The 26,571-nt window shown below is 40.4% G+C and overlaps 1 protein-coding gene across 3 annotated transcripts in view; it reads left to right on the forward strand.

Annotated features, from left to right (window-relative positions):
• Nucleotides 1-406: 406 nt before the first annotated feature.
• gask1a (golgi associated kinase 1A) overlaps nucleotides 407-26,571 on the forward strand; it is a 91,912-nt gene continuing 65,747 nt past the window's right edge. For all 3 annotated transcript variants that reach the window (XM_042489140.2, XM_088084922.1, XM_088084921.1), the window contains exon 1: nucleotides 407-777. In XM_042489140.2, coding sequence (XP_042345074.2) covers nucleotides 775-777 — 3 coding nt within the window. In that variant the 5' untranslated portion in view covers nucleotides 407-774. The remainder of the gene's footprint in view (nucleotides 778-26,571) is intronic.

Consider the following 26,571-nt stretch of genomic DNA (forward strand, 5'->3'; position numbering starts at 1 on the left):
CACATAGTCACCAGCAGAGGTCCGAACATCTCTGGTAGTTATTGGCAATGACACTGTTTATTTCCAAGTTTTAAAAAACTGCTTCACTCAGGACTTGGGTAAGTAAAGTTGATAGGTTTTTATAAAGAGCATGGTCACAAAATACACTCTCTTTGCATATTATTATGTGTGTTTTTTTCATTATAAAGACAACAACTTTAACTTTTTATCATTTTCTCATCCAGTTGGGGAAAGATCTTTGATAAGTATTTTAAAAAAATTTCCAACTATTTTGTTTGTTTTGAGGCATTATACTCTGATGTATTCCCCGTATCAAGGTATGTGTGGAGTTTTCTGGCACACCCGAGAGGCATTATGATGTGGAGGGGAAGACTTCTCAGATTTCACCCCAAGCAGACAGAGTTCCTCCAAACACAGACGCTTTTACTTTGAAATCAGTTTACCAGACGCTCGCGTGGAGCAGCGCCTTCTCCCGCGAGTGGAGGCTGGGCTCACGACAGCTTGGCGATCAATGTTAAATCTGCAGCGGAAAAAAAGAGCTTATTGTGATGTTACCCGTACCTCACAGATAACTTTACAACAGGCTTTAGTTAACCATGAAAAGACTTTCCAAACGAAAGTTGTTGAGTGACGCGCGCGGCTACAACTTCAGGACCACCGGCTGTCCGATGTGTGTGTGTGTGTGTGTGTGTGGACATTCATTAACCTCCAGTCGACACAATGTCTGTCTTGAAAGAGGCTAGAGAGGAATGCACTCGACCGGCGATGTGAACCATGGTAAGTGTGTTTTCATGCTAACGTTTCCTCCTCCGCCGCGCAGCCAAGACTAGACAGGACCTTAGCGCTACGGGCTCAGCCAAGTGCTGAGTCGGCAGATCCTGGAGGTGTAGATGCGAATTCAGTCATGAATCACACTTGAAGGATGTCAGCTGTTGTCACAAGCATTACAGTCGTTAAGAAATAGACAAACCCTAGCTGTGTGTTCGTGAAGGCTGGTTGTTGTCACAGCTTTCAAATGCATATCAAGAGAACACGTTTCCTACCCTACCCCTGATATTAGCAGAATGTTAAGATCCTTTACATTAAAAAAACATCTCTCCCACTACAAGTTAAAAAAAAAACACTCAAATCATATTGGAGCAGAAGTTGGTTCTACAAAATGTAGTAACTATCCAAGTAAAAAAGAAAAACAAACAAACAAATGGAAAAAAAATGTTTTGCAGAAAAATAGGCCTTAAAAAGTTCGTTAATACTGATGCACAATTGCTTGGGCTGGGTTGTACTGTTGTTTTATTTAGTTTGATTTACTAAATCAAACTAGATCACATCAGACTTTATTTATATAGTACCGTCCATACAGTCATGATGCCCAAAGTGCTTTACAGAACAGGATGAAAAAGATTAATCCTGTACAATTTTAGCTTAATCCATTTGCGTCCAACCTAGGGGTTGGGCCCCATCTATAGGGTGACAATAAATCTGGGCGGTCTTGGGAAAATAATGAGGTAGGGTAGTAGACAGAGTACACAGATTTGTATCAGTTTGTTTTTCATTTTCTCAAATCTTTTTACTGTACTACATGTACTACAAATCATAACAGTTTTTCTCATGTCATCAAAAGCTGGCTTTTGAGCAGTCAGTCATGTCAACACTAAATTTAAATGGGCATTGTAGGTTATCTTAGGGGGTACTAATGTTGGATGCTGTCTTTGTGGGTACATGCACAGTTCATTTTAAAATGCTATAGTGTAGATTATTGTGTATCTTGTATTGCACTTTGTACTGTGCAGTGTGTAATATTGTGTAAGGCGTGTGCACTTCTAACTGGTCAATTTAAATGTTCTTATTGGTATTTCATATTGTAATTTGTAAAGTGCACCTACTGTTTTTATAGTTATTGTGCATTTCATGCTGTATTTATTATTGTGGAATATGTAGTTACTTTTTATAGTGCAAGGAATCTGCATCGGTCACTTTAATTGTGGTTTTATGTTTCTTGCCGACTTTTGTGTTGCACAATGTATTTGTTTGCACTAGTAAGTTGCTCACTCAAGGTGAGGTTATTGTGTATACCATGCTGTGTCTGTCAGTTGTGCCTACTGTCCTTTGGTGGCATCTGCTTTGGTTAGTAACTGTATGTATTGTCAGTCTGTTGAGTGTAGGACTACAGATGGAAATAGTGTCTCGCTGAATCTGGTGCAGCCATGTTTTTATGTCTGATTCATTGCAGGCTGTCCTATTGATACGTTAAATAAACTATCTAACTAAATAAACTAGTATTTAAAATTCTATGTCCATCCAACATCAATTATTTGACATGTGCTGCATTGGCTCTGAAGCAGTCACTGTCTTTTTCTGCAGTCAGTCACTAATCTGTGGCCTCGCTCAATGTCCTGCTCACAGCATCTGATTGGTCACACGTCATCAGCTGTATTACGGACAGACAGAGGCAGAATGGAGCTGCTCCGGTGAGCGAGCTGGCTGTGTGGAAAGACAGCAGTCATGCCTCAAGATGTAAGAAATACCATGAACCAAAAGAGCCTGCGGATGTGACATCACATCTCATTATGCCAAGATGTAGGGCTGGGTGATTAATTGGATTTTTATTTTGATTACGACTTGGGCTTCCCTGGATTTTGAAAAACAAGATAATCGAGATGGATTATGTGCAGTATAATGAGTCAAACAGTGTTGCTCCGGTTTTGTCTTTTATTTTGTAAATCAAGCGCAAGCTTTTTTTTTAATACGTTTTTTATCATAAGTCGCTCTGAAACATAAAAGTACCACAAGAAAGTAGCACCGAATCACCTGTTAGAGTCCCTCTGCTTTGTATTACACATCCTTTACAGTGACTCTAATATCAGCTCCTGTAAGTATTAAAAAAAAATGGTGAAATAATTTAGAGAGGGTGATACAGACATACATACAACATGCATTATGACATGAAGCAGAAGTGTATTTGCAGGAGTCCAATAGAGATAATATATTAGCTTATTTTAAGTAGGGTATATCTGGGAAGTGTGTGCATGTGTGTGCATATTTTGATGTTTGCATGTGAGGGAGTGGTATGTGTCTGTGGTTTTTATGCTGACACTGGGATATGTGGCAGAGAGAGGGAGAAAGGAAAAAAAAGAAAAAAGTTCTATGTTGGAAGTTGTGATAAATTGTGCGAAGATGCAGGGATGAGGGGCAAGGCCCATCTGGTGCAGAGGGGAGGCAAGCGTGGCACCACCCCCCCAAAACCCGACAGCACCACGACCGAATGTCCCAGTGAGATGTATCCAGGAGGGAGGGGCTGCAAGGTGCACCCCACAAACTCTCTGCCTCTCTCTCTTTTTTCCCCCTTCCTTTCTTGAATACTATTTTTGTTTATTTGTTTTGTGTTTTGGGATTACTTTAGTTCACATTTTTTAATGAGGAAACTTGCATTTGAGCCACTCCCAGACCCAGAGGGGGATGCTGGCCCACTGCAGGTGCTTGTCCTGCTTTGGACCACTTCCAGACCATTTAGGAGGGAATCAGTCCAGTGTGGAGCAATTGTTTCCTTTTGTTTTTAGAGAGAGGGTTCCCACTAGAGCCCCCCCAACACACACACACACACACACACACACACACACACACACACACACAGATTATATAAATCTGTCAATTAATCCACATAGCACGAAAATGAAAAATAAAAAAAGAAAAATAAATAACTACATTAACAAAACCTTGAGGAGTAAGACAATTAAATCAGGTATGCAAGACATGTCAGTCTGGTAACAACATCCAGCAGTCACATTGGCTGAGCAAAAAACCCCACCTGAAATAGTACTGTGCTTTAACTTCAAGGATTGTAAAAGTCTCATTAATGAATCTGAAAAAGAATACCAAAGTAAACAAAACTAATAGGGTGTGTGTGTGTGTGTGTGTGTGTGTGTGTGTGTGTGTGTGTGTGTGTGTGTGTGTGTGTGTGTCAGTACATACCTGTGATTGTGGTTAAGGGTAGTGTGTTTGTGTGAGTGTATGTGTATTTGTGTGTTTGTGTTGGTGTATTTGTGTCATGTTTGGGTATTAGTATTATATATATATATATATATATATATATATTGAGCAACAACAGTCCAACTTTCTGCCACATTGATTATCATGAACAACTCAAATACATAAATCAAGGTAGACAAAAACTGAAATGAACAACAATCATAAGTTTGTGTATGTGTTATGATGTATTGTGTTGTGGGGGGGGTGCATGGCTTTGGCCCAGTCTTATCAGTGACAAGAATGGGGACTATCTTTCATTAAAAACTGAGATTTTGTTTCTATTGTGAGCAGTGATTTTTTTCCATAGAAATGTATTCTGAAAGAAGGTTTGTTCAGTGGTTAATATATGTTGAATTTGTTGATTTCCAGTTTAAAAGAATTGTTTTCTTGGCGACAGTTGGAGAAATGAGCAAGCCATTCTTATATTTGTTTGGTATGTTAGTTAGTGAAGTGTCTCCAAGCAGACAGAGCTGTGGTGATGGAGGGATTCTGTATTCCAGAGTGATGGAGAGTTTTTGTGTTACAGTATTCCAGAAATAGTGAAGCCAGTGGAGTTAATTTTCTGTTGTGCCTGTTGGGCATTGTGAGCAGGTGTCTGTGCTGGCTAGTCCCATTTTGTATATTTTGTATTGTGTTATATGTATTCTGTGAATGATTTTGTACTGGATTATCTGTAGGTTTGTATTTGATGTCATGTCAAAAACAATTTTATTTATTTATGTCCAGAAGTCGTTTGAGGGAGAAATGTTAAGATCAGTCTTCCAGCTATGTGTTGGGACTGTTAATGAAGTGACTGCAGTTAATAAGAATCTACAAAGTTTTGAAGTTAGTATATTTGATTCTGTCAACTGAATGGTATAGTTATCATTTTTTGAAGGTTCAAGTGGGTTATGAGAAATGTTAATTTTGGAATGGATTATGGATTTTAGTTGTAGGTATTCTAGAAACTGATGTTTTGTTATTCCATGTTTCTTTATGAAATCTTTAAAGTCTATGAACCTGAAGGTTTGTGATACTTTTTTGTTCCCATGTGCGATAGTGAAAAATAGGGTGTGTTTACAGGGTGTTGGAGTGTAAATAAACATCTTCATAACTTTCTACCAGGTTGTCAGAGTTGTGGAGATTACAGTAGTTTTAAAGCATGAGCGTTGTTTGATAGATGTGTTGAGGAAGGGTAGATCTGACAGAGAGATGTTTTTGCAGTATAGTTGTTCTAAGTCTATTCAGGGTGCATTTTGGGTTGTTGTTGGGTGGATCCATTTAGTAAGATACTGTATTTGGTTTGACAGGTAATAGAAGAGAAAGTGTGGGGCATTTAGACTGCCTTGGGCTTTGCTTTTTTTGCAAAGTGGACAGTTTGATTCTTGCTTTCTTGTTCTTACAGTAGAAATGTGTGGTGATGGAGTCGATAGATTTAAACCAACCGATTTAAACCTCCGCCCTTGTCGCTGCTAACTTGACTGCTAACTTAAGGTTTTCCGCTAACTCAAAGTGTTGTTTTTTACGGGATTCCAAATACTTTGATGTAACGAATAGAGGGATTTCACAAGTCGGACTTTTATAAACTTCCAGGTCATGTACCCAGCCATTGGTAAACTGAGCATGGGCTTCTAAAGATTTAGCATTTCGTCGGGAAGAAAAGGGTGTTGATAGCCAAGGCAAGCTATAAAAGGTGACATACCTTTTGGACGAATGTCCCCATTAAAGAACCTGAGAGCGAATATCATCTGGAACAAACAGACAGTTAGCAGGACCCCCACCCAGATAAAGTTGATTAACTTGAGCTTGTCTCACCAGCGAATCTACTGAGAAATAGGGATCAACAAGCTTGATGGGGGTTAAGGCGTTTGGCTGAGCGGAGATATGCAAGATTTTTGTGATCAGTCCAAATAATGAAAGGGAATTCAGTACCTTCTAGCCAGTGCCGCCATTCTTGAAGCACCAGGACCACCGCCAACAGTTCCCAGTTTCCGACGTCATAGTTCCGCTCAGCTGGGGACAAACAATGAGAGTAATAAGCACATGGGTGAAGCTTCTGCGTACCTGGGTCTTGTTGAGAGAGAACGGCTCCAACATCAGTGTCAGACACCTCCACCTCAACCACGAACTGCAAAGAAGGATTAGGATGGATCAGCACGGGAGCACTGGTGAACAGGGACTTGAGGAGGATGAAGGCGTGGTCAGCCTCTGGGTCCCACTGAAACGGGATCTTAGTGGAAGTGAGGTGGGTGAGAGGAGCAGCCACTTTACTGTTGTCACAAATGGATCTGCGGTAAAAGTTGTCGAATCCGAGGAAGCGCTGCAGTTCCTTTCAAGCAGAGGGGATGGGCCACGCTGTAACTGCCTGAATCTTAGCAGGATCGGGTTGAAGTTGTCCCTTGGTAATGATGTATCCCAGGAAACTCACTGAGGGAGAGTGGAACTCTCACTTCTCTGGCTCAGCACCAGCCTCACATGTTGTCTCTGCTCCTCTAAGAGCCGAGAAAAAATCAGAATGTCATCCAAATAGACAAAAACAAACCGACCCAACATGTCCCAGTACGTCGTTGATGAGGGATTGAAACACAGCTGGAGCATCAGTTAGACCAAATGGCATGACCACATATTCAAAGTGGCCAAGGGGGGTCTTGAATGCTGTCCTCTATTCGTCTTCTTCCTTGATGTGAATCAGGTGATATGCGTTGCGTAGATCAAGTTTGCTAAAACTCAGAGCATGACAAAGGGGCTCAAATGAAGGATCGATAAGGGGCAAGGGATACTTGTTTTTAATGGTGATGTCATTAAGACCACAAAACTCGATGCATGGGTGGAGGGTGGAGTCTTTCTTTTTAGCAAAAAAGAAACCTGCACCTAACGGAGAAGTAGAGGGATGTATGAGACCTGCTTGGAGGGAATCCTGAATGTATGTTTCCATGGCTTCTCTTTCGGGGTGTGACAAATTGTAAAGCCGACTGGTGGGGAGGGGAGCCCCGGGAAGGAGGTTAATGGCCCAGTCGTAAGTGTGGTGAGGGGGTAGGGAGAGTGCCAGGTCCTTACTAAAAACTGAAGCCAAGTCGTGATAATCAGGTGAAACAGAAGACAGGTCTGGAGGTGTATGAGGGGAAGTAGGGTGACCGGGAGAAGCTAGGGCCAAGAGGAGACACTGGGAGTGACAGTGGAGACTCCAACTTATAATGGTGGACGATTTCCAATGGATCTGGGGATTGTAAATCGTGAGACAGGGTAAACCTAAAACCAGGGGGAACACTGGAGAAGGAATTGGCCACATGAACTCAAATCCCCAGAATAATGTTCCAGTCGAGGAACAAAGGGTTCTCCAGCCGGGTGGGGGAGGGGAGACTGAGACAGAGAAGCAGGTGGCGTATGCACAGGATTAGATGCACTTGAAATAGCAGTTTGTCGGCCAAACAAACGCCTCATGTCGGCTTAGTAGGGCTCCCTGACTGGAGAGTGCGTCTTTCATGGTGTCTGGGTTTGCTGGGTCCATTTTTGGCCAGATTGTACTGTGGTGCTCTGTGAAACCAGAGTGAAGGGGAAAGACCCAGAAGCAAACACACAGACGTTAGGTGAACAATAAACAAAGTTTTAATGATAATGATGAAGGGAATGGGGGATGGGAAGCCTGGGAGTGCGTGGCTCAGAGTGGCTGAGGTTTGTCCATGGTGAGGGAGAGCACATGGCTAGGGCTGGCTGAGAGCGAGGTTGGTCCGTGGCGAGGGAGAGCGGGTGGCTGGTGGGGGCTGAGAGCGAGGTTTGTCCGTGAAGAGGGCGAGCGTGAGGCTGGTGGTGGCTAAGTGCGCAGAGAGTCCATGAGGAAGGAAGCTGGAGATGACTGAGTCCGAAGGCGAGGAGCTCGGTGGCTAGGCACTGGAGCATGGCGAGGAGAAAAACTGGAGGAAGCACACAGACAACATGCATGAGCACAAAAAATCCAAAAGTCACTAGGAGCGAGAGCAGCAAAAAGGTACAGAGAGAGCCGGCCGATCTACCACTGGTATGGTGGAAAACAATCTGGCGCCCAAGAAGAGTGCAGCAGGAGACTTTATATTGTAGGGAGAAGTGATTGGTAATCAGGTGCAGGTGAGGAAGTGTGTGGAGAGCTCCAGTGCCCAGATGCCACGCCCAGCCCCTGCAACACAGGGAGAGAAACAGAACAAGCCATCCAGCACACAAAACACCACCCCACCAGCCCCCACAATGTACCAGGCACCATAACCCAAATACTTATTCGTTACCCATTCTTTGCTAGGGGACTCCACAATATGGCGGTTCCGACTGGTTCCGAACCAAACACCCACTATGCACTGCACTGGATGCGGCGATATGTGTAACAAGGTTTTGTAAAAAATTGGACATTTTTAAAAATCTTTTGACATTTTATTGATCAAAGCATGTTTGACTGAGACAAATAGTAGGTAGATTAATTGACAGTAAAACTAATTGTATGTTCAAGTCCTACTCTGTCAGTCTACCTATGGACTTGTAACATGAATATAGAGGGAATGATACCAACTGAAAGGAACGAACATACACTCACTCTGGTACTCAGTGAAAAAATGTAATGATGAAAAGCACTCTGAGTTGTTGCTAAGACTAGAAACGCACCACAGGAATGCATTATATTTACCACTGTGTTGCCTGGCATTCTGCCAAGTTTTTTTTTCAAAGAGGTCAACTTTGAAAATAGCATGGCTGGCAAGTCAAAACAGTGTTTCCATCTTGTGCCTATCATCTGTCTTTCCAGCAGTCCCTGTACTCTCACATTTCTAATTGGTTACATATGGAGTTCAGACCTACTCCTGGTTTGAACTGCCACAAAGAAACTAAGAGGACAGCTCTCGGCCCATTCTTCTCCTCTTTTCTCTTCTCTCCTCTTTTCGTTTCTTTTCCTCTTTCCTTTTCTTCTCTCTTATTTCTACTTTTTAGTGATTGGGGTAGCCATTCTTTTCACAGTTTCGGTTCCTACAAGTTGATACATGTACATTCATGGGCTTGGAATTTTGATACTTTGGCAAGATATGGTGTCATGTCTGTGATACTCCTTTAGTACGCTATGCGTACACTTGACAGGTTGTGAGCCCCCACCTCTAGAAGTGCGGTGGTCGATTAGGTACAGTCCTTATCCGTCCATTTTTTCTTTTATAATTTATTACTTCTGTGGTAGTGTGCTAGGCCTTAAAGAAAAAAAACCCTAACACATTGGACCACAACATGGTGCTGGACAAGGGTCACATAACATGCAAGCAACCTTCTCCATGGGCTCTTAATACCTACTAAAAAAGTGCTACCTTAAAAAACATTAAAAAAAAACATTAGAGACATCAGAGGACCTTTTTTGGTCATTTACAGTATCACCCCCTGTCAGCCACCAAGCCACTGGAATATACATTGAAATTAGCAGTAGAGAGCTAATCAAAGTTAGCTCTAAGCAGCCGGTGAAGATAACCCCAAAAAGAGGTTACATTGAGTTACATTATGATGCGTTCAAGCTCTATTCAGTAAATAAGAGTATTGTGTGAAGGTACTGTATTGCTTTCATGATGAGTATACAAGCCAGATATGAAAAGGTGCAAAAGACAAAGATAGATTCCAAAACCCTTGTATTGAATAGTCAGTCTCAGTAGAGAGACTAAAAGGTAAAAGGGTTGAGAGTCTGTGCTATAATAGTCCTCCTTTTTATTTACAGTGTAAATTTTGGCTTAAGTGGATGTGATTTGGCTGCCATTCAGACTTTTTGTTTCTTGAGTGTCAGTGCATGATTTTAAAATCTTAGCCTTGGTTATCTTTTGGCCACCAGCTCAGTCAGCAAATGTTTCCCCTCGTGCTGCACCTTCCTCTTAGAAGAATGGAATGTTCACTCGGGAACAGATTCAACCACATATGCTCTCCCATTGCAACCATATGGAGTAAGGATTTTTGTGCCACGGAGTAATTACTTTCAGAGCTGTGATCTGATGTCTGGGCTTTATTCTAACAAAATGTAACAAAAAGCAAAGCATCCTTTATCCCTTTGCCAAAAGAAAAAAATCAAGCCTGCCTATCCAGCAAAGCTCTATGACAAAAATTTTTTTTTTTTTTTTTTCATTTTAAGGTGGTGGTTTGTAGATGCCTGCAGTAAATATTTTATACTGAAGATGTTTTTGGAAAATGGAAAAACAGTCGAGAGCAATAAAAAAAAAAAAAAAAAAACATAATTGTAATTAAGTGAGCAGTTGAAAAGAAAGATATCTGTTGTCAAGTTGTGTCTCATAAGAGAATCAGTGTTTAGCAGTAAGGCTCACAGTTGCAAAATTACATGTATCCTGTTAACCTAATTCCAAAAAAAGTTGGGGTGCTGCGTAAAATATTAATACGGAATGCAGTTATTTGTAAATACTTTTTGACATATCCCTTTTTTATAATTGTGTCTTTTATTGAGTGAGCACAGTTTAGAATACAATATGCCATTTTTCATATCTTTTTGACATATATCCAATTAATTGCAAGGGTTAAGGGTGCCATCATGTCAAATCTTAATTTCATCTCCATGATTTCGCCATCTCAGCACATCACAATCCCACTACTTGTTATTTTCACATCATATCACAAGTTTAAACCCACTGCATTATCCTGTGTGAACCATGAGGTAACTAACTAAATATCAGAGTAAATGTATGGCAGCATGGTATGGCAAAGCATCTCAAAGTGGATGCTTATGTATAATAGTTATGTGACCTATTGCCACCAGCTATCTCTCAAGGCTCTTGTTACTTACATACTGTACATACAGACTTACACATATACAGTATGTCTATGTATATGACAATATTCCAATGACAGGTTATGCAAAAACATGCATAAGATGGACAAACATACCTCCACAGAAACACACCAACTGGCCAGCTGAGCCTCTCAGCAGGAGAATGCCAGATTGCCCGCTGTCACACTCAACCATTGACATACTATGGCACTCTTTGGGTGTGTCAATGCCTGGTTTGGCACTGAAAATAATGATAAGGTGTGCAGAGCATATCATGGGGACTGCTCTGCACCCCCTGGAGGATATCTACACCAGGTGGTGTAGATCAAAAGCAGTCCAAATCATTTAAGACTTACAGCACCCTGGTCTTGGTCTGTGTGGCTCCCCTCTGGCAGACTTATCCCCTGTCTCAAAACAACAACAAATGAGAGTGGGCTGTCGCTAGAGCACTGTGCTAGGGTCTTTGTTTGGTTTGAGGATGAGTGTGATCAGGGCTATGTTCATGTGGCAGGGAATTTTGAAACTATAGAGGATTTCAGAAATCATATCAAGAAAATATGAGGAGAGGAGAGATCAAATATATTCATAAAATTCATTTGGGAATCCATCCAAACCTGGAGACTTGTTGGTGTGTGTGAGGTGTAGATTCAAGATTCTAAAATCCAAAAACCTTTGTCTATCACATAGTGACAGAAAATCACCTTTGGTTAAAGCTCAAATAACATCAGTAACATACACACCCATTAGACTCACATAAAAACATACCAAAAGTTCCATAAGTCATTAAAAGCACAAGTGCGATGCAGGTTAAAAAGTAGTGTTTATCTAGTCTTGTTTAAGATGCCCATTGCAGCAGGAATAAACAAATTCTTGTAAGTTCTTTTTTTAGCCAAATGTACTCTGTTGCGGCTGCCTGAGGGGAGCAGCTGAAAAGAACAGCAAAGGTGGTGTGAGTGGTCCTCAGTGATGCAGACCGCCTTCCTCTTTGCTGCACGGCTGTAATGTTCTGACTGATGGATTTGTCTGGTGCCAGTGATTTTATATGCATGTTTGATGATTTCAGTAAGTTTTTTCTTGTCCTTTTCAGTGAGAAAGTTATACCAGGATATGATGCTAAATGTGAGGACTGAATGAATGAGTAACTGATATACTATAGTTAAGATGTCCTGTCTGACATTAAAGCTCTTCAGCCTACTCAAGAGGAACAATCACTGCTGCACTTTCTTGTAGGTGCTGTCTGTGTGTTGTGTGAAGGACAGGTAGCAGTCTATCTCAGTGCCCAGGTAGCAAAAGACATCAACCTGTTCCACCACCTGACCTTCCAGAATGAGCTGCCCAGAGAGAGGGTGTGACAGTTAAGGTGCCCGAAGCCCCCCACAACATAGCTTCTTAGTTTTAGAGGTGTTCAACTCCAATGAACTGTTCCTGAACCAGAGAGCACATGGTGTTCACATGCTGCCTGTATGGGGACAGGGAGCTCTTGTCTGTCAGACAGGCAACCAGAGCCATGTCATCTGCATACTTAATAAGTGTCAGTCCATCACCATTACAGTTTATTTTGTTTGTGTATATGGAGAAAAGGATGGGTAACAAGACACACCCCTGCGGGGCCCCAGTATTTAAAACAATGTCATTGGATTTAAAACCGTTAATTAAAACATGTTGTGGTCTGTCTTTTAAAAGAAATGTTTCATCCATTAAACCAGTGCTGTGTTAACTTTTAGTTCCTGGAGGCAGTGCAGAAGTATGTTTGTGTTTACTCTATTAAAAACGGATGAGAAATCCGTAAATAAAATCCTAGCGTATGAGTTAAGAGAGTCAACTTGCTTTGTCACTGTGACCAAAAGGGTTAGGCTGGAATCCTCAACTCCTCGCTTCACCTTGTAGGCAAACTGCAATGGGTCCAAGCTCTCACTTACCATGATTCTGAGCTCTTCAGCGACCACACTATCCATTCATTTGCAGAGGATGGAGGTGAGTGCTACAGGTGTAAAATTGTTCATGGCTTTGGCATGGGGCTTTTTAGGTACAGGGATGATAGTTTTCTTCTTCCAGGCCTTTGGGACGAAGCTAGATGTCAGACACAACTGGAAAAGCTGAGCCACCACATAGCCCATCTGGGCTGCACACTCATTCAGTACATCGCCCTTGAGTCCATGTGGTCCAGGGGCTTTCCTTGGATGTAGCTTGGAAAAGATGGAAATGACCCTCTGGTGTAGGGGCGTAATTGGTGTTGGCTGGGGTCAAATCCTCAGTGCAGGCCTGTTGAATCTGGCATAGAAGGTATTGAGCTGTTCTGAGAAATATGAAGGATCTGGGCCCCATATTTCAGCTGGTTTCTGTGCTCTGCTGATCATGGAGTTAAGACTCTGCCATGCCTCCCTCACATGCAGAGAATTCATCCATTTTATTCCGCAGTGAGCGCACATTTGACAGAGTAAAAGCCATTATTGGGAACCTACTTGCTCGTCTCTATAGTCTGTTTCTTATACCTCCTCTTGATCCCTGTTTCCTCTGAATACACTTCCTTAATAAACGTTTCAGGATTCGATCCAGGATTAGAGATGCTGGTATTTTCCAGGAAGTGTGCCTTAGCTCCAGCAAGTCGGCCCGGGTATAGGTGAGCATATTCACCTTGATAGTGTTGTTTGTTTATTTGTTGAGAAAACTATTGGGTACATATTTGATTTGGAGTCATTCTTTTTGTGTTTGTAGGCATCTGAGAGGATAGGATGTCAGGTCTTTTCACCTCTTGCTGGAAAACATGTTCTCATGCTGTTTCCTCTTTTTTGTTTTTGTGGAATATGATATTATTTTTCCTTCAAGCTTTTGTCGTTTCCCATTGAGTGGTTGTGGTTATGTCAAGGATGCTGTTGGTTTTTAGAAAGGATGCCCATTCTTGTTAAGTAATTGGTGAAATCTGGGTCTTTAAGGAGAGAGGTGCTGAAGTGCCATCTACGTGGTTGAAGTAGTGTGAGGGTTATAGGGACATGGTCTATATGATAATACTGTAGATGTAGGATTCTGTTGCTCTGAGTGAATTGTTGATTCACTAACTGTCAGTGCATTAGTATGTTTTGTGGTGTAGGGAGTAGTAGCAAAATTTCTTATTATCTGAGTTGATAAGTCACCAGACGTCCGCCAGTCCACACTCTGACATTTCCTGTGTCACCGTAGATAAAGAGTGGAAGGACTTATGAGAGGATGCAATGGAGGAGCGGTCCAGATCTGGGTTCAGTACAGTGTTCACCACCTAGTATGATATGTGAATTGGGAAAATTGGATAATTCTGAAAAGAGTTAGTGGAAGAAGGTAGGAGAGTCAGTGTTGGGGCCATAAATACTAGGTATTGTTATACTGTCTTGTTGCCGTTGATAAAAATGAAACATCTTTTGGGGTCAGATATGGTTGTGATATAAGAATATGGTGTGTGCTGAAGAGAATGGAAGTGCCACGTTTTTGGGGTTTTTTTTGGTATTATAAGTTGAGAGGTGGGTCTGGCCAGACCATCTAGCCTTGAGTTTCTAAGACTCCAGTGAATGAGATGAGTTTCGTATATCAGACAAATGTTGCTTTCAGTTTGTGTAGATGGACAATACTCCGGCCCTTTTTGCAGTTGAGCTAATTCCTCGTATGCTCCATGAGTTATATTCAGTGCCAAAGTCATGATACTACTGGTGTTGATAATGAGAAAAGCATTGTATACATTCTGATATAGCTGCTCTATATAATCTGAGAGAGAAAAAAGACAGACTAACACTAAAACATATAAGGGCAGGGCATCGGTGGCTGACTGGATAAAGCAGGCACCCCATGAAAAAAGCACTGTCCTTGCCTTAGCAGCCTCAGGTTCAACTCCTACCCAAGGCCCTTTGCTGCATGTCGTCCCCACTCTCTCTCCCCCTTTCACACTACTGATCTGTCCTCTCTAATAAAGGCTAAAATGCCAAAAAAAAATCTTTAAAAAAAAACCATATAAGGGCATTGTATACAGAAAGAGTGTGGTGGTACTTTAATCAGAGACAACTAGGAATTAATGGGTATTCTGTTGAGATCTTGAAACTTTAAAAAAAGAAAAAATGAGTTCCCTCAATCTCTCTGTTAATACTATTAGGAGTGTATACCTATACACATCTATATGCAAATACACTGTATTATTATTATTATTAATAATAATAATAATAATAGTAATAAATTATATAATAATCTGAATGGTACTGGTAAACATACACACACACGCACACGCAGGCAATATATTAAGTCTGTTAAGAGATAAGACAAGTAATGACAAAGAAGAGATGTATAAAGGCAAGGTAGGGAGGTTTCTAATGATAATGAAGATAATAATAAAGATGGAATGGAGGATGTGGATGAAATGTTGGCTTGTGGGATTTTTAAAAAAGCCACGCAATCAGATGACAGGGCCACCTGCAGGCCAGGCCAATGCAGGGGGCACACAACCCCCACCCCCCCAAGACTTCCAATTTGTTCATCCTACCAGCCTGATGTAGTTCCTCCCAGCAATCCCGTCACTCTCCATCCCCCATCATCCAGCCCCACCCCTCCCTGTGGGAAACCCGTCCTGACACTGCTACACACCCGCCCTAGCCGAGGCCACAGGATTGGGAGCAGTTTCTTTCGACTGTCCTGGATGCTGTTGGGGTGCTGGTCATTTATTACAGAGTTTGTTCCTTTGAGTCCTTTTTTTTCGGCTCGTAATAAATTATTTTGTTTGAAGTGCTTGAATTTGGTGACGATTGTCCTCGGCCTGTTGGTGATGTTTTTTTGCTCCGATGGGGTGGACTCAGTGAAAGGTTGTGTATTGGTGTTGTGTGACAGTTTCAGGGCTGATTGCTTTTATTGCTTGTTCTGAGTTGTCTTGTGGTTGCTCTGTAATTCCAGTGAAGATGACATTGTCACACATGCTGCGGCTCTGGGGTTCCAGTTTAGTTTCTTTCATGGTTCAGTTTTTGTTTAAGATTTTTTTAACTTGAGTAGTGAGGGAACGAAAGTAGAGTCTGAGATCTTTTTTTTCAGCCTGAAGTATTTTTTTAATAATCATACTTTATTTTATTTTCAGAATTGTAACTAAGTAGAAAGAGAACAAAAGAAAAGAGAGAGAGAAAAGAAAAAAAAACACGATAAAAAACAATGAAATAAACAATAATAATAATAAAAACCTATATAGAGTAATATTAATAAAAATAATAATAGAGATCAACAACTTATCAGCAAATGAAAATACGTGTGTCTCTGTACCTGTTAATGAGTATTTCTTATTTCTGAATCATCCTGTTTGGAGGCTTCTAAACCAGCATTTCCCCTCTGGATAATTTCACTTAGATCCCTAGGCAGATAGTCTATTAGAGGTTGCCATATGTCCATAAAAGTGTCGTCATTTCCTTTTAATTTGGCGCTTAGTCTCTCCATAGGAAAAACTCTAAAAATTTCTTTGTACCACTGAGTCACAGTGGGAGATTTCTCACTGATCCAATTAAATAGTATACATTTCCTGGCCAGAACTAAGAGTTTATTGAGCAATTTTAATCTTTTCACATCCAAAACTCTATTCAAAGGTGGCAACCCCAATAGGAACTGGCCTGGATCTTTACAAATCTTGTGTTTGAATATTGCTGTCACTTCCTTAGATACACATGACCAGAACTTTGATATTTTTGGACAGTTCCAGAAGCAGTGTATATATGTCCCACTAGTTAGTTTACATTTCAGGCACAATGGTGATCTATTAGGATCAATTTTGTTCATAACATGAGGTGTCCTGTGTTGTCTATGAAGTATTTTATATTGCATTTCTTTAAATTTATTGCTGAGAAACAGAGAGTGGGTGGTCTGAATACATCCTTCCCAAGCATCTTCATCATATACACTTTGAAGGTCCTCCTCCCATCGTTTAATAAGCCCATCAACATTGTGTTGGTTACAACTCTGAAGTCTATTATAAAAGTGAGTGATAAGACCTTTATTTAGTGTAAAATTAATTATGAGCTTATCCATTGGTCCCTTCAGTGTTTCTGCTTGAGTTGGGTTGAGATTTGTATTAATAAAGTGACGGGCTTGAAGATAGGCAAAAAAGTCTTTCTGTGGGAGTCCAAATCTGTTTTGTACTTGTGGGAAGGACATGAGGACATTATTATCATCAAACAAATCTCCAACCACTCTTACTCCCCTTTCCTGCCAAGAGCGAAATATATATTATATATATATATATATATATATATATATATATATATATATTTTCAATGCCAGGTAAGAAGTCCCTGTTACCCACAAGTGGGGTCAGATAGGAAAAGGTACCCTTTCTACCAACAAACCTATGCATGTCGTGCCAGATCTTAATAGAGTTTTGGAGTATTGGATTGTCCCTTACTTTGGGCGGGGCAGTTTTTTTTGCAAGAGAGTTCTCCTAGTAATCTAAATGGAGCACAAGCCCAAGATTCAGGTGGGTCCTCTATTCCCTTTAAATAGCAGTGAGCCCAATCATAGATGGATCTGCCATGACAGGCCCAATTGTATAATATAATATTAGGAAATGCTAGACCTCCATTATCTCTTGGAAGCTGTAAGGTTTTCATACTTAACCTGGATTTTTTCTTTTGCCAAATGAACTTTGAAAAATCCCTTTCAACCTCTCTTGCTACCTTTTTAGAAATATACAGAGGCAGCATCTGCATGGGATAAAGTAACTGAGGCAGAACATTCATTTTTATTAAATTAATCCTGCCCATCCAAGAAATTGGCAAATCCATCCATCTGTTAAGATCGTTCTTGATATCTTTATGTACAGTGTTAAAATTTCGTCTCAATAAATTATTAATATTTTGGGATACAAAAATGCCTAAGTATGAGAATCCTGAAGCAGACCAAAGGAATGGAAAATTTGGTAAATTTGGCACATTATGACCATATCCGATTGGCATAGCCATTGACTTACTAAAATTAATCTTGTATCCAGAGAAAGATCCAAAGGTCTGGATGACAGACATCAGAGCTGGTATTGACTCTTCTGGGTTGGTGAGAAAAAGAATAACATCATCTGCATATAATGCAATCTTATATGATGTGGATTTAATTTGGAAACCCGTTATGCTGTTATGGCTTCTAATAGCCTCTGCCAGTGGCTCAATGACCAATGCAAAAATAAGCGGGGACAAGGGGTCCCCTTGCCGAGTGGATCTCCCTAACTTAAACTCTGATGATTTTGTACCATTTACAAGTACACTCGCTCTTGGTGAAAAATATATCAGCCTAATGAGTTTAATAAATCCCTCCCCCAGTCCGAATTTTTCCATGATGGTGAATAGATAAAGCCACTCCACGCGATCAAACGCCTTTTCGGCGTCAAGTGAAATAACGAGACCTTGTGCCTGATTAGTTTTTGCATATTGAATGATGTTAAGTAATTTTCTCATATTGGTATAAGAGTTCCTACTTTTAATGTATCCTGTCTGGTCCGATCCAATTAAGAGTGGCAGGTAGTTCTCAAGTCTTCTCGCTAAAATTTTTGAGAAGATTTTACTGTCCGCATTCATCAGGCTAATTGGGCGATATGAGCTGCACTCATCAGGGGGTTTTCCCTTTTTAAGGATTAAAGATATATTGGCAGCGTACAAAGAGCATGGTAAGGAGCCTATCTCTATTGAATAAAGGTACATCTTGAGCAGAGGTTTATCTATGGAGTTTGCTAATTTTTTATAAAACTCTGGACCATAACCATCTGGTCCAGGGGCTTTTCCGTTCTGCATGGAATTGATTGCATTTTTGACCTCTTCCCCGGTTATCGGTCTTCCAAGTGCAGATTTATCTGCTTCTGATAAGGAGGGGAGGCTAAGCTTTTCTAGAAAACTCTGTATACACTGTGATGATGTAGTGGATTCTGAGGAATAAAGTTTTTCATAAAAGCTCTTCATTATCTCCACCATCTTTTGGGTCTCATAATGATTTTTCCCAGTTTCGTCCTTTAAGGATGAGATAGCCCTAACGTCACGCCTACCAGCTGCTAAACGTGCAAGTAGTCGCCCTGGTTTGTCACCCATTTCAAATAGCCTATGTTTTGCATAAAAGATATTTGCTTCGGCCTTTTGCGTCAAAAGTTGGTTAAGAGCTGACCGTGTGGCTTCTGCTTTTTTGGACAGGGTTGCAGAGTAATTATCCTTTAGCTGTTTATCAAGATCACTCAATTGTTTCTCTAAATTCAGCTGCTCTTTCAAAGCTTCCCTTTTCCTGGCTGTGCTGTATGAAATTATGACTCCTCTCAAGTAAGCCTTAAGTGTATCCCAAAGTATTGATGGATTGGTATCCTCATTATCATTAATTGAAAGGAAAATATTAATTTGTTCTTCCATAAAAGTCGTAAAGGAGGGATTATTAAAGAGTGAGGGATTTAATCGCCAGCAGTGTGATGAGGGTTGTGGAGAGGGGGGAGAAACCACAATAGACACATCTGCATGGTCTGATAGTAGACAGGTACCTATAGTACATTCCTCCACTCTATCTAGCACCATCCTTGAAACAAAAAAATAATCTATTCGGGAGAAACTTTGGTGTGGATGTGAAAAAAAGGTATAATCTCTCCCTCGAGGGTAGAGAATTCTCCAGGCATCAAACAACTGTAAGTCTACACATAGTTCTCCAGTGGTCTCCCTCATTTTAGATGTGGCTTTAGTCAGGGGGCTTTGGTCTACCTCAGGGTTCATAACACAGTTAAAGTCTCCTCCAAGGATACTGAATGTTGCAGACATTACAGAGGCATCAGCTAATAATTTAGAGTAGAATTCTTCTTGGTACACATTTGGAGCGTATGCACATCTAATCATTATATGCTCCCCATATAAGAATCCTGTAATAATCACATAACGACCTTGACAATCTTTAACACACTTTTCTAAAGTAAACGGAGTATTTTTATTTATTAGGATGGCTACCCCTCTCTTTCTTGTAGAAAATGAAGAATAATAAATTTGTCCTACCCATTCTCTCCTAAGTTTTTCATGTTCATTGTCATCCAAATGGGTTTCTTGTAACAGGGCTATGTTAGCTTTTCCTTTTTTTAGCCAGCATAATAGTTTCTTACGTTTCACAGCGTTGTTTATTCCCTTTATGTTAAATGAAACATACTTAGTGGTGTTCATCGTTCTACCCAATTAGATACTTGACTATGAATGCATCTAGCTTTAAGGCAAAACTTGTAAAATAAGTAGTACCAGGGCACAAAAGGAGCAGGGGGAAAGAAAAGAGAAAAAGAAAAAAAAAAAAAAAAAAGGGGACCTAACTCGCTCCCTTTAAACTTATCTTCAAACAACACAAGTACTAAGAACACGTACTTGTCATTGAACACACTCATCTGGAACGAACATGTCCCTTTGGACTCAACATGAACTGTCCTCTCAGGAAGACAAAACAAAGGGTCCCTTGGAGCTGGGAGGAAACAAAACGCGTTGTGAGCGCACTTGGCCATGGTCCACAGTTATTCTCCGTGAAACGCAGCCGTCATGACACCCACTCACTCCCGACTGGAACCTCCACAATAAAGTCACCTTGTGTGTAACCAGTATAATGCAATTCACTTTCCAGCTTGGCTGCAATGATATCCAATTTGTTGGAAATCATGGACATCTTCTCTTCCACGATGGCTGCAACTTTAGCCGAAATCTCCGCCGTTACCGCAGCTACCAGGTTAGCTCCTGCTACTCCGCCATCTTTAGCAGTAGCTTCGCTGTCGACTTGCTGGCTAATATTTTTCTGGACCAGCGTCTTTGCGGTCTTGTTTGTCGGCATTTTTCGGCCCGAGATGTTCATCGACTAGTCATGTTTCAATATACTAAGTATGGCTACAAATATGACTCGTAAAATAAAAGTTTGTGGATAGTTCGGCCGGGAGCTACGTGGCTTCGATCCTCTCAGTATGACGTCATCACCGGTACCCCCAGCCTGAAGTATTTTGATTTCTGACAGTTTTTGATTTTTGGGTGAAATCAAGACTGGTTTTTAGTTCCTTTATGTCTCCGTGCATCATTTCCAGAATAACATGATTATTGTTGATGAATATATGAGATGACAGTCCTGACATGACATAAATGAAGAATTTTAAAAAGCGATGGCAGAGGATAGATATGTACACTACATTTAAACTGTTTTATAAGCGATTACACAAGAGGGTGCTATTATGTAATGGATGCCTTCAGGGTAGTATATATATATATCTAGCAGCAACACACCAGACTGTTCTCAAAAATCTTTTAGAAGTTTTTCTTTGGAAAGTAATGCACCCAAATTTTAACATATCCCAGAATCATGAGCCAGTAAGTTGTGCATAGTCCACATATTTTTTAAAGGCTGCAATCACATGACCAATGCACTGATGCAAGTAAACAAGGAAGAGGCCAAGCGGTCTTGTAAGGATGCTGGTTGAGGTAGTGGATAGGTCACATAACCACAGACTTTTCACTGGGACCTTACCACAGAGGCTGATGTTTGGAACCCTGTGAACTTTGGGTGACACGAAACCCACACACATTCTGGCAAGGCTCAGGGAGCAGAAGATGCCTTCATCTTAAAACAAAGTCAGCTGAGCTTGTTGCAATATTGATCCCACTGTTTGCCTGAGCGAAGGTGCTTCCGCTTTTGCATCTTTTTGCGATATTACTTCTGTTTAGGAGCAGAAGTGCGATTGCTTGGCTCAGCATCGCCAGCTCTATCATCGCCAGCTCTATTATTCTTTACTTAACAAAAAAGCTTTTGTTAAGTTGTGATATTTTTTACAGGCAAACCATTTATATTTCCAGAATGGGATTAATCTAACTAAGTGATATCCGAATGTACTGATGTTTAGAGAGCTGAAAGGAGGTGCTGACTTTGGGAGACCAAGCAGGTGTTGTCTTGTATCTAATTTTTGTACTGTAAAATACTGTACTGTACCTTACTGTACATCTACTTCGGTTCAGGCATTGTTTTTTTTTTTTTATTACTTTATTTTTAGTTCAGATTTTCTACAAGTAACATAAAAGCATCATTGCAACATCACGAGAACATGAAAGGTGACGCTGCATATAGATCCAATTACATCCAATTACACATGGAAGCTGAAGAAAACGAAAAACAATGTGTAAAAAAGAACAGTTAGGGGTTACGAGCAGGACACCAAGGACTACAATATCAACTTAGTTTTTATCAATCTAAGCACATCAAATACAAGGGAAGTTATCACCTCTTTTTGCAAAGTATGTCTCCCATTTCTCCCACAGAGCATCACATTTGTCCTTTCGCAATCTTAAGTTGTAAGTCATTCGTTCCATACATTGAATGTTCCTAATTATAGCTACCCATTGGTTAATAGTGGGGGGATCTTTACAGAGCCATCGCCTTGTTATAGCCTTCTTACCCGCCACCATTAATATTTTTAAAAGATATCTATCGCTTTTAGGTAAGTTCAAATCCATGTTCCCTAGATAAAAAGATAGACAGGTAAAAGTGATATCGTAACACAGAACTGCTTTGATGGTATTGTGAATCCCCTCCCAGAAAGGTTCAAGAGCAGGGCAATCCCAAAATATGTGCATATGATCTGCCACACTGTGACCACATCCTCTCCAGCATTTGGGTTGTTCTCCAGTTTGTCTGAATTTTTGTTTTGGGGTTATAAAATATCTAACACAATTTTTCCATGAAAAATCCCTCCATAATTGCGAGGCTGTGGTAGTGATCTGTGTATTAATTACATCTATCCATTCCTCTGGAGCAATTTTAATTCTTAATTATTTTTCCCATTTTGCCTTCACATAATCTGTCGAGTAGCCTCTCAGTTCAACTATGGACTTGTAGAGTTCGCCAATAATCTTTCTAAACAGTTTTGCATTATATGCTCTAATGAACATTTGTGTAATACCTGACACATTTTTTGACAAGAGTACTTTAACATTCTTTTCGAAGTAGTGTCGGAGTTAAAGATATCTATAAAAGTCCTGACGAGCAAGGCTATACTTCTCTGACATGGTTTTGAAATCAATAAAATCCTGGCTATCAACAAGCAGGCACAGTGTTGTGAATCCATGCTTCTCCCATTGAACAAAGCCTCTATCATTTACAGCAGGCTTAAAAACTGGGTCATAATTTGACCATATTAAAATTCGAATTTCTTTCTGAATGTTGAGTTGTTTCACTAAACTACACCATATATCAATGGAAAACCTAACCCACTGGCTCTGGATGTCGTATTGCTTAGCGGCCGCTGGGTCTCCTAACAGACTCTGTAATGGTTTGTCTAACAGTGACAGCTCCATGGCTTTCCATTTTGCGATATACTCTTGATTACACCACAGCATGAGGGGTCTTATCTGTGCCGCTAAGTAGTAATCTTTTAGGCTAAGTAAGCCCATCCCACCTCTATGTTTTGGCAGTTGTAAGGTCTTAAATCTCACTCTAGGGGCTTTGCCGTTCCATATAAAACGAGATATCACCTTGTCCCACTCTCTAAATTGATTATCAGGAATTTGGATAGGTAGGGACTGAAACAAATACAGCAATCTTGGTAAGATATTTGTTTTTATCGCCATTATTCTATTACCAAAATCCAGGTGCAAAGAAGCCCATCTGTTAAGGTCTTCTTTTATTTTTTCATTAATGTGGGTATAATTTTCAGGATAAAGCTGAGATGGGTGTTTTGTCAGTCTCACACCTAAGTATTTGATAATAGAAGAGTCCCAATTAAAATTATACTTTCTCTTAAGATCTAATGATGGGGTAAAATTGAGCACTAAGGCCTGTGTTTTATCTATGTTAAGAGTATAGCCTGACTGGGCTCCATACACCTGTAATAAATCCATTAATCTTGGAACTCCATGCTCCGGATTCCTTAAACTAACCAAAACATCATCTGCGTGGAGGCTTATTTTGTACTCTGTGCCTCTTATCATTATACCTTCAATATCTAGATCTTGTCTTATGGCTTGAGCAAGTGGCTCAATAAATAGATTAAATAGCCCTGGGCTGGCGGGGCAGCCCTGGCGACAGCCACATTGCAGGTGTATGGTCCCTGACAGCCCCCCATTAACCTTAATTCTGGCTGTAGGGGATGTATACAATGTTTTAATGCCATGAATGAACCTCTCGTGAAAGCCAAATTTTTCCATGACTTTATGTAGAAAGCCCCACACCACCGAGTCAAAGGCTTTTTGCATCCATACTCAATATAATAGCCCCAAGTTTTTCCTTTCTTATATACTCAACGGTATGGAGAGTCCTCCTTATGTTGTCTTGGGTCTGCCTATTTTGAATGAATCCTGATTGGTCTTCATCAATCAGGAAGGGCATAATTTCTTCCATTCTTTTTGCTAAAATTGCTGCATAGATTTTATAATCCTGATTCAGAACACTGATAGGTCTATATGCCCCACATTCTTTTAAGTCCTTTCCCTCTTTTGGAATTGCTGAGATGATGGCCTCCCTCCAAGATGGGGGGAGGACTCCCTCTCTAAAAGTATAATTGAAACTTTTATATAATAATGGTACTAATTCCTCCCTCGGTGACTTATACCATTCTCCTGGAAATCCATCGGTCCCAGGGGACTTACAGGACTTCAAAGAGGAAATAGTCCTGTTAATTTCTTCAATTGTTATTTCTTTAATTAATTTTTCATTATTCACTTTACCAAGAGAGGGCAGGTCCAACTGATTAAAAAATTCTTCAGCTTTATTGGCATCAAATATTGTAGGCTGGGTGTATAAAGTTTGATAAAACTTCTCGAATGCTTTTTGTATTCCCTCTGGGTCAGATGTAATCTTTTTAGAAGTAGGGTCTTTAATTTTATAAACAGTATTTTCTGATCGTTGTTTCTGCAGCCTCCAAGCTAATAACTTAGAGGCTTTAGAGCCTGCCTCGTAATATCTCTGTTTCGTAAATCTGAGCTTTTTCTCTATTTCCTCACAATAAATCTGATCAATTTCTTGTTTAATTGGTCTCATTTGTAATAGTAGTTTTGGGTCCTTATTTCTACTATGCTGTTGTTCAAGATCTGAAAGTTGATTTTGGATGTCTATAAGTCTTTGGGTTTTTGTCTTTCTTATAAAGGCAGTTTCTGATATAATTTTCCCTCTCAAAACTGCCTTGGCAGCATCCCACAATATCACAGGGTTTACATTCCCATCGTCATTATTCTCCATGTAAGTTTTTAATTCGTTCTTCATTTTTTCCTTGAATCCAGGATTATTCAACATACTGATATTTAATTTTCACGATGTTATTTTATGTCTGCTATCTAAATGTAATTTTAAATGGACAGTGGAGTGGTCTGATAAGTCCTTTTGACTTATTTCACACTCTTTTAACCTGTGTCTCTCAAAATTATGCATGAGTATATAATCAATCCTCGAGTGGGCATTATGTCGATTTGAATAAAATGTATATTGTCTGTCCTGATTATGAAAGTCTCTCCAGACATCTATCAGACCTAGATCCTGAACTCTCCTTTTAACCCATCTCTCAGTATTAGTGATTTTCCTTTTACGATTAGTTGTATCCAGCTTTGGATCCAAAATTATGTTGAGGTCTCCAGCACAAATCATGACTCCTGTTGTTTGATATGCAATTAAGTCAAATATTTTTTTAAAGAGACCCTTGTTGCTGCCTGGAGGCGCATATACATTCACCAGTGAGACTTCTTTATTATCTAATCTACCTCTCACCATAATTAACCTGCCCTCTTTGTCTTTGGTCTCTGACAGGAACTCAAAATGAACAGAATTTGGCATCATAAGGGCCACACCTCTTTTCCATCCTGTTTTAAAAGATGAATAATAAGTATGTCTAAAACCCATCTTCTTTAATTTTTCATGCTCTTGGTTGGTTAAGTGAGTTTCCTGCCAAAATATAATTTGGGCATTTTCCTTTTTTGCCTTTGATATCATTTTACTTCTTTTAATGGGACTTGTTAAACCATTAACATTAAGAGTGATAACTTTAAATTCTTTGTTATGCATGTATTTACCTGGGTTCTCTCATGCACACACTCGCAATCCCCCAAAATAATGAACAACAGTTATTAACAGTGAACATAAAACAGTAGTAATAATAAGAACAATGCATAAATGAAAACAGGGCTTCCATCAAAGAGGTTATCCCTCGACCTCTTGTGTAGGGGGGTGTTCCAGCCAAAATGTGGTAGGGTCCCCTTAGTCTGTTTGTGTGGGTGGCTGTCATTCAAACTCTGCAGACTGACTACCTCCTTTTTAATTTAAATTAAAGTGGGCTGGATAAAGTCAACACATATCCTCTGAAGCGCAGTATCCAGACAATGTTCGCAATTTGGAGTGAGAAAGAAAACAACAAAAGGTATTCAAACGTCTCTGAGGAATGCAGCCTATCATCACTGTCCTGTCTTTTATATTAATAATGTTAACTGGTTCAGAAACGGAGAAATGTAGGTCTTACAATACCATGAGTTGAATTATCTGTCCTTGGTGTCTATCTCAGTTGGTCTCTGGAATTCGCGGAGTTTGTCCAGGTTCCGCTGCTGGTATTCACCTCCGTCTCTGCGCTGGCTGCCCTTCACTTTTTCCCAGCGCGAGCTCAGCCTCGTTGTTTCGCTCGGTTTTCCCCCGGGTCTGGGTGGTATCGGGAAGCCCTTTGCTCGTAGGTCCTCGGCGGCTTGGTCTGCACTCTCATACGTGACTGTCCCCGAGTCCAGGTAGACACGCATCCTTGTCATCGGTGTGTGGAATCGGATTCCCTCTTCTTTCAGTACTTTCTTGATGATCGCGTACTCTCTCCTCTTCTCCATCACACCTTTTGCGTA

Source organism: Plectropomus leopardus, chromosome 11, assembly GCF_026936395.1.
Source record: "Plectropomus leopardus strain MGB_pleo_1.0 chromosome 11, ASM2693639v1, whole genome shotgun sequence".
Classification (NCBI taxonomy): Eukaryota; Metazoa; Chordata; class Actinopteri; order Perciformes; family Serranidae; genus Plectropomus; species Plectropomus leopardus.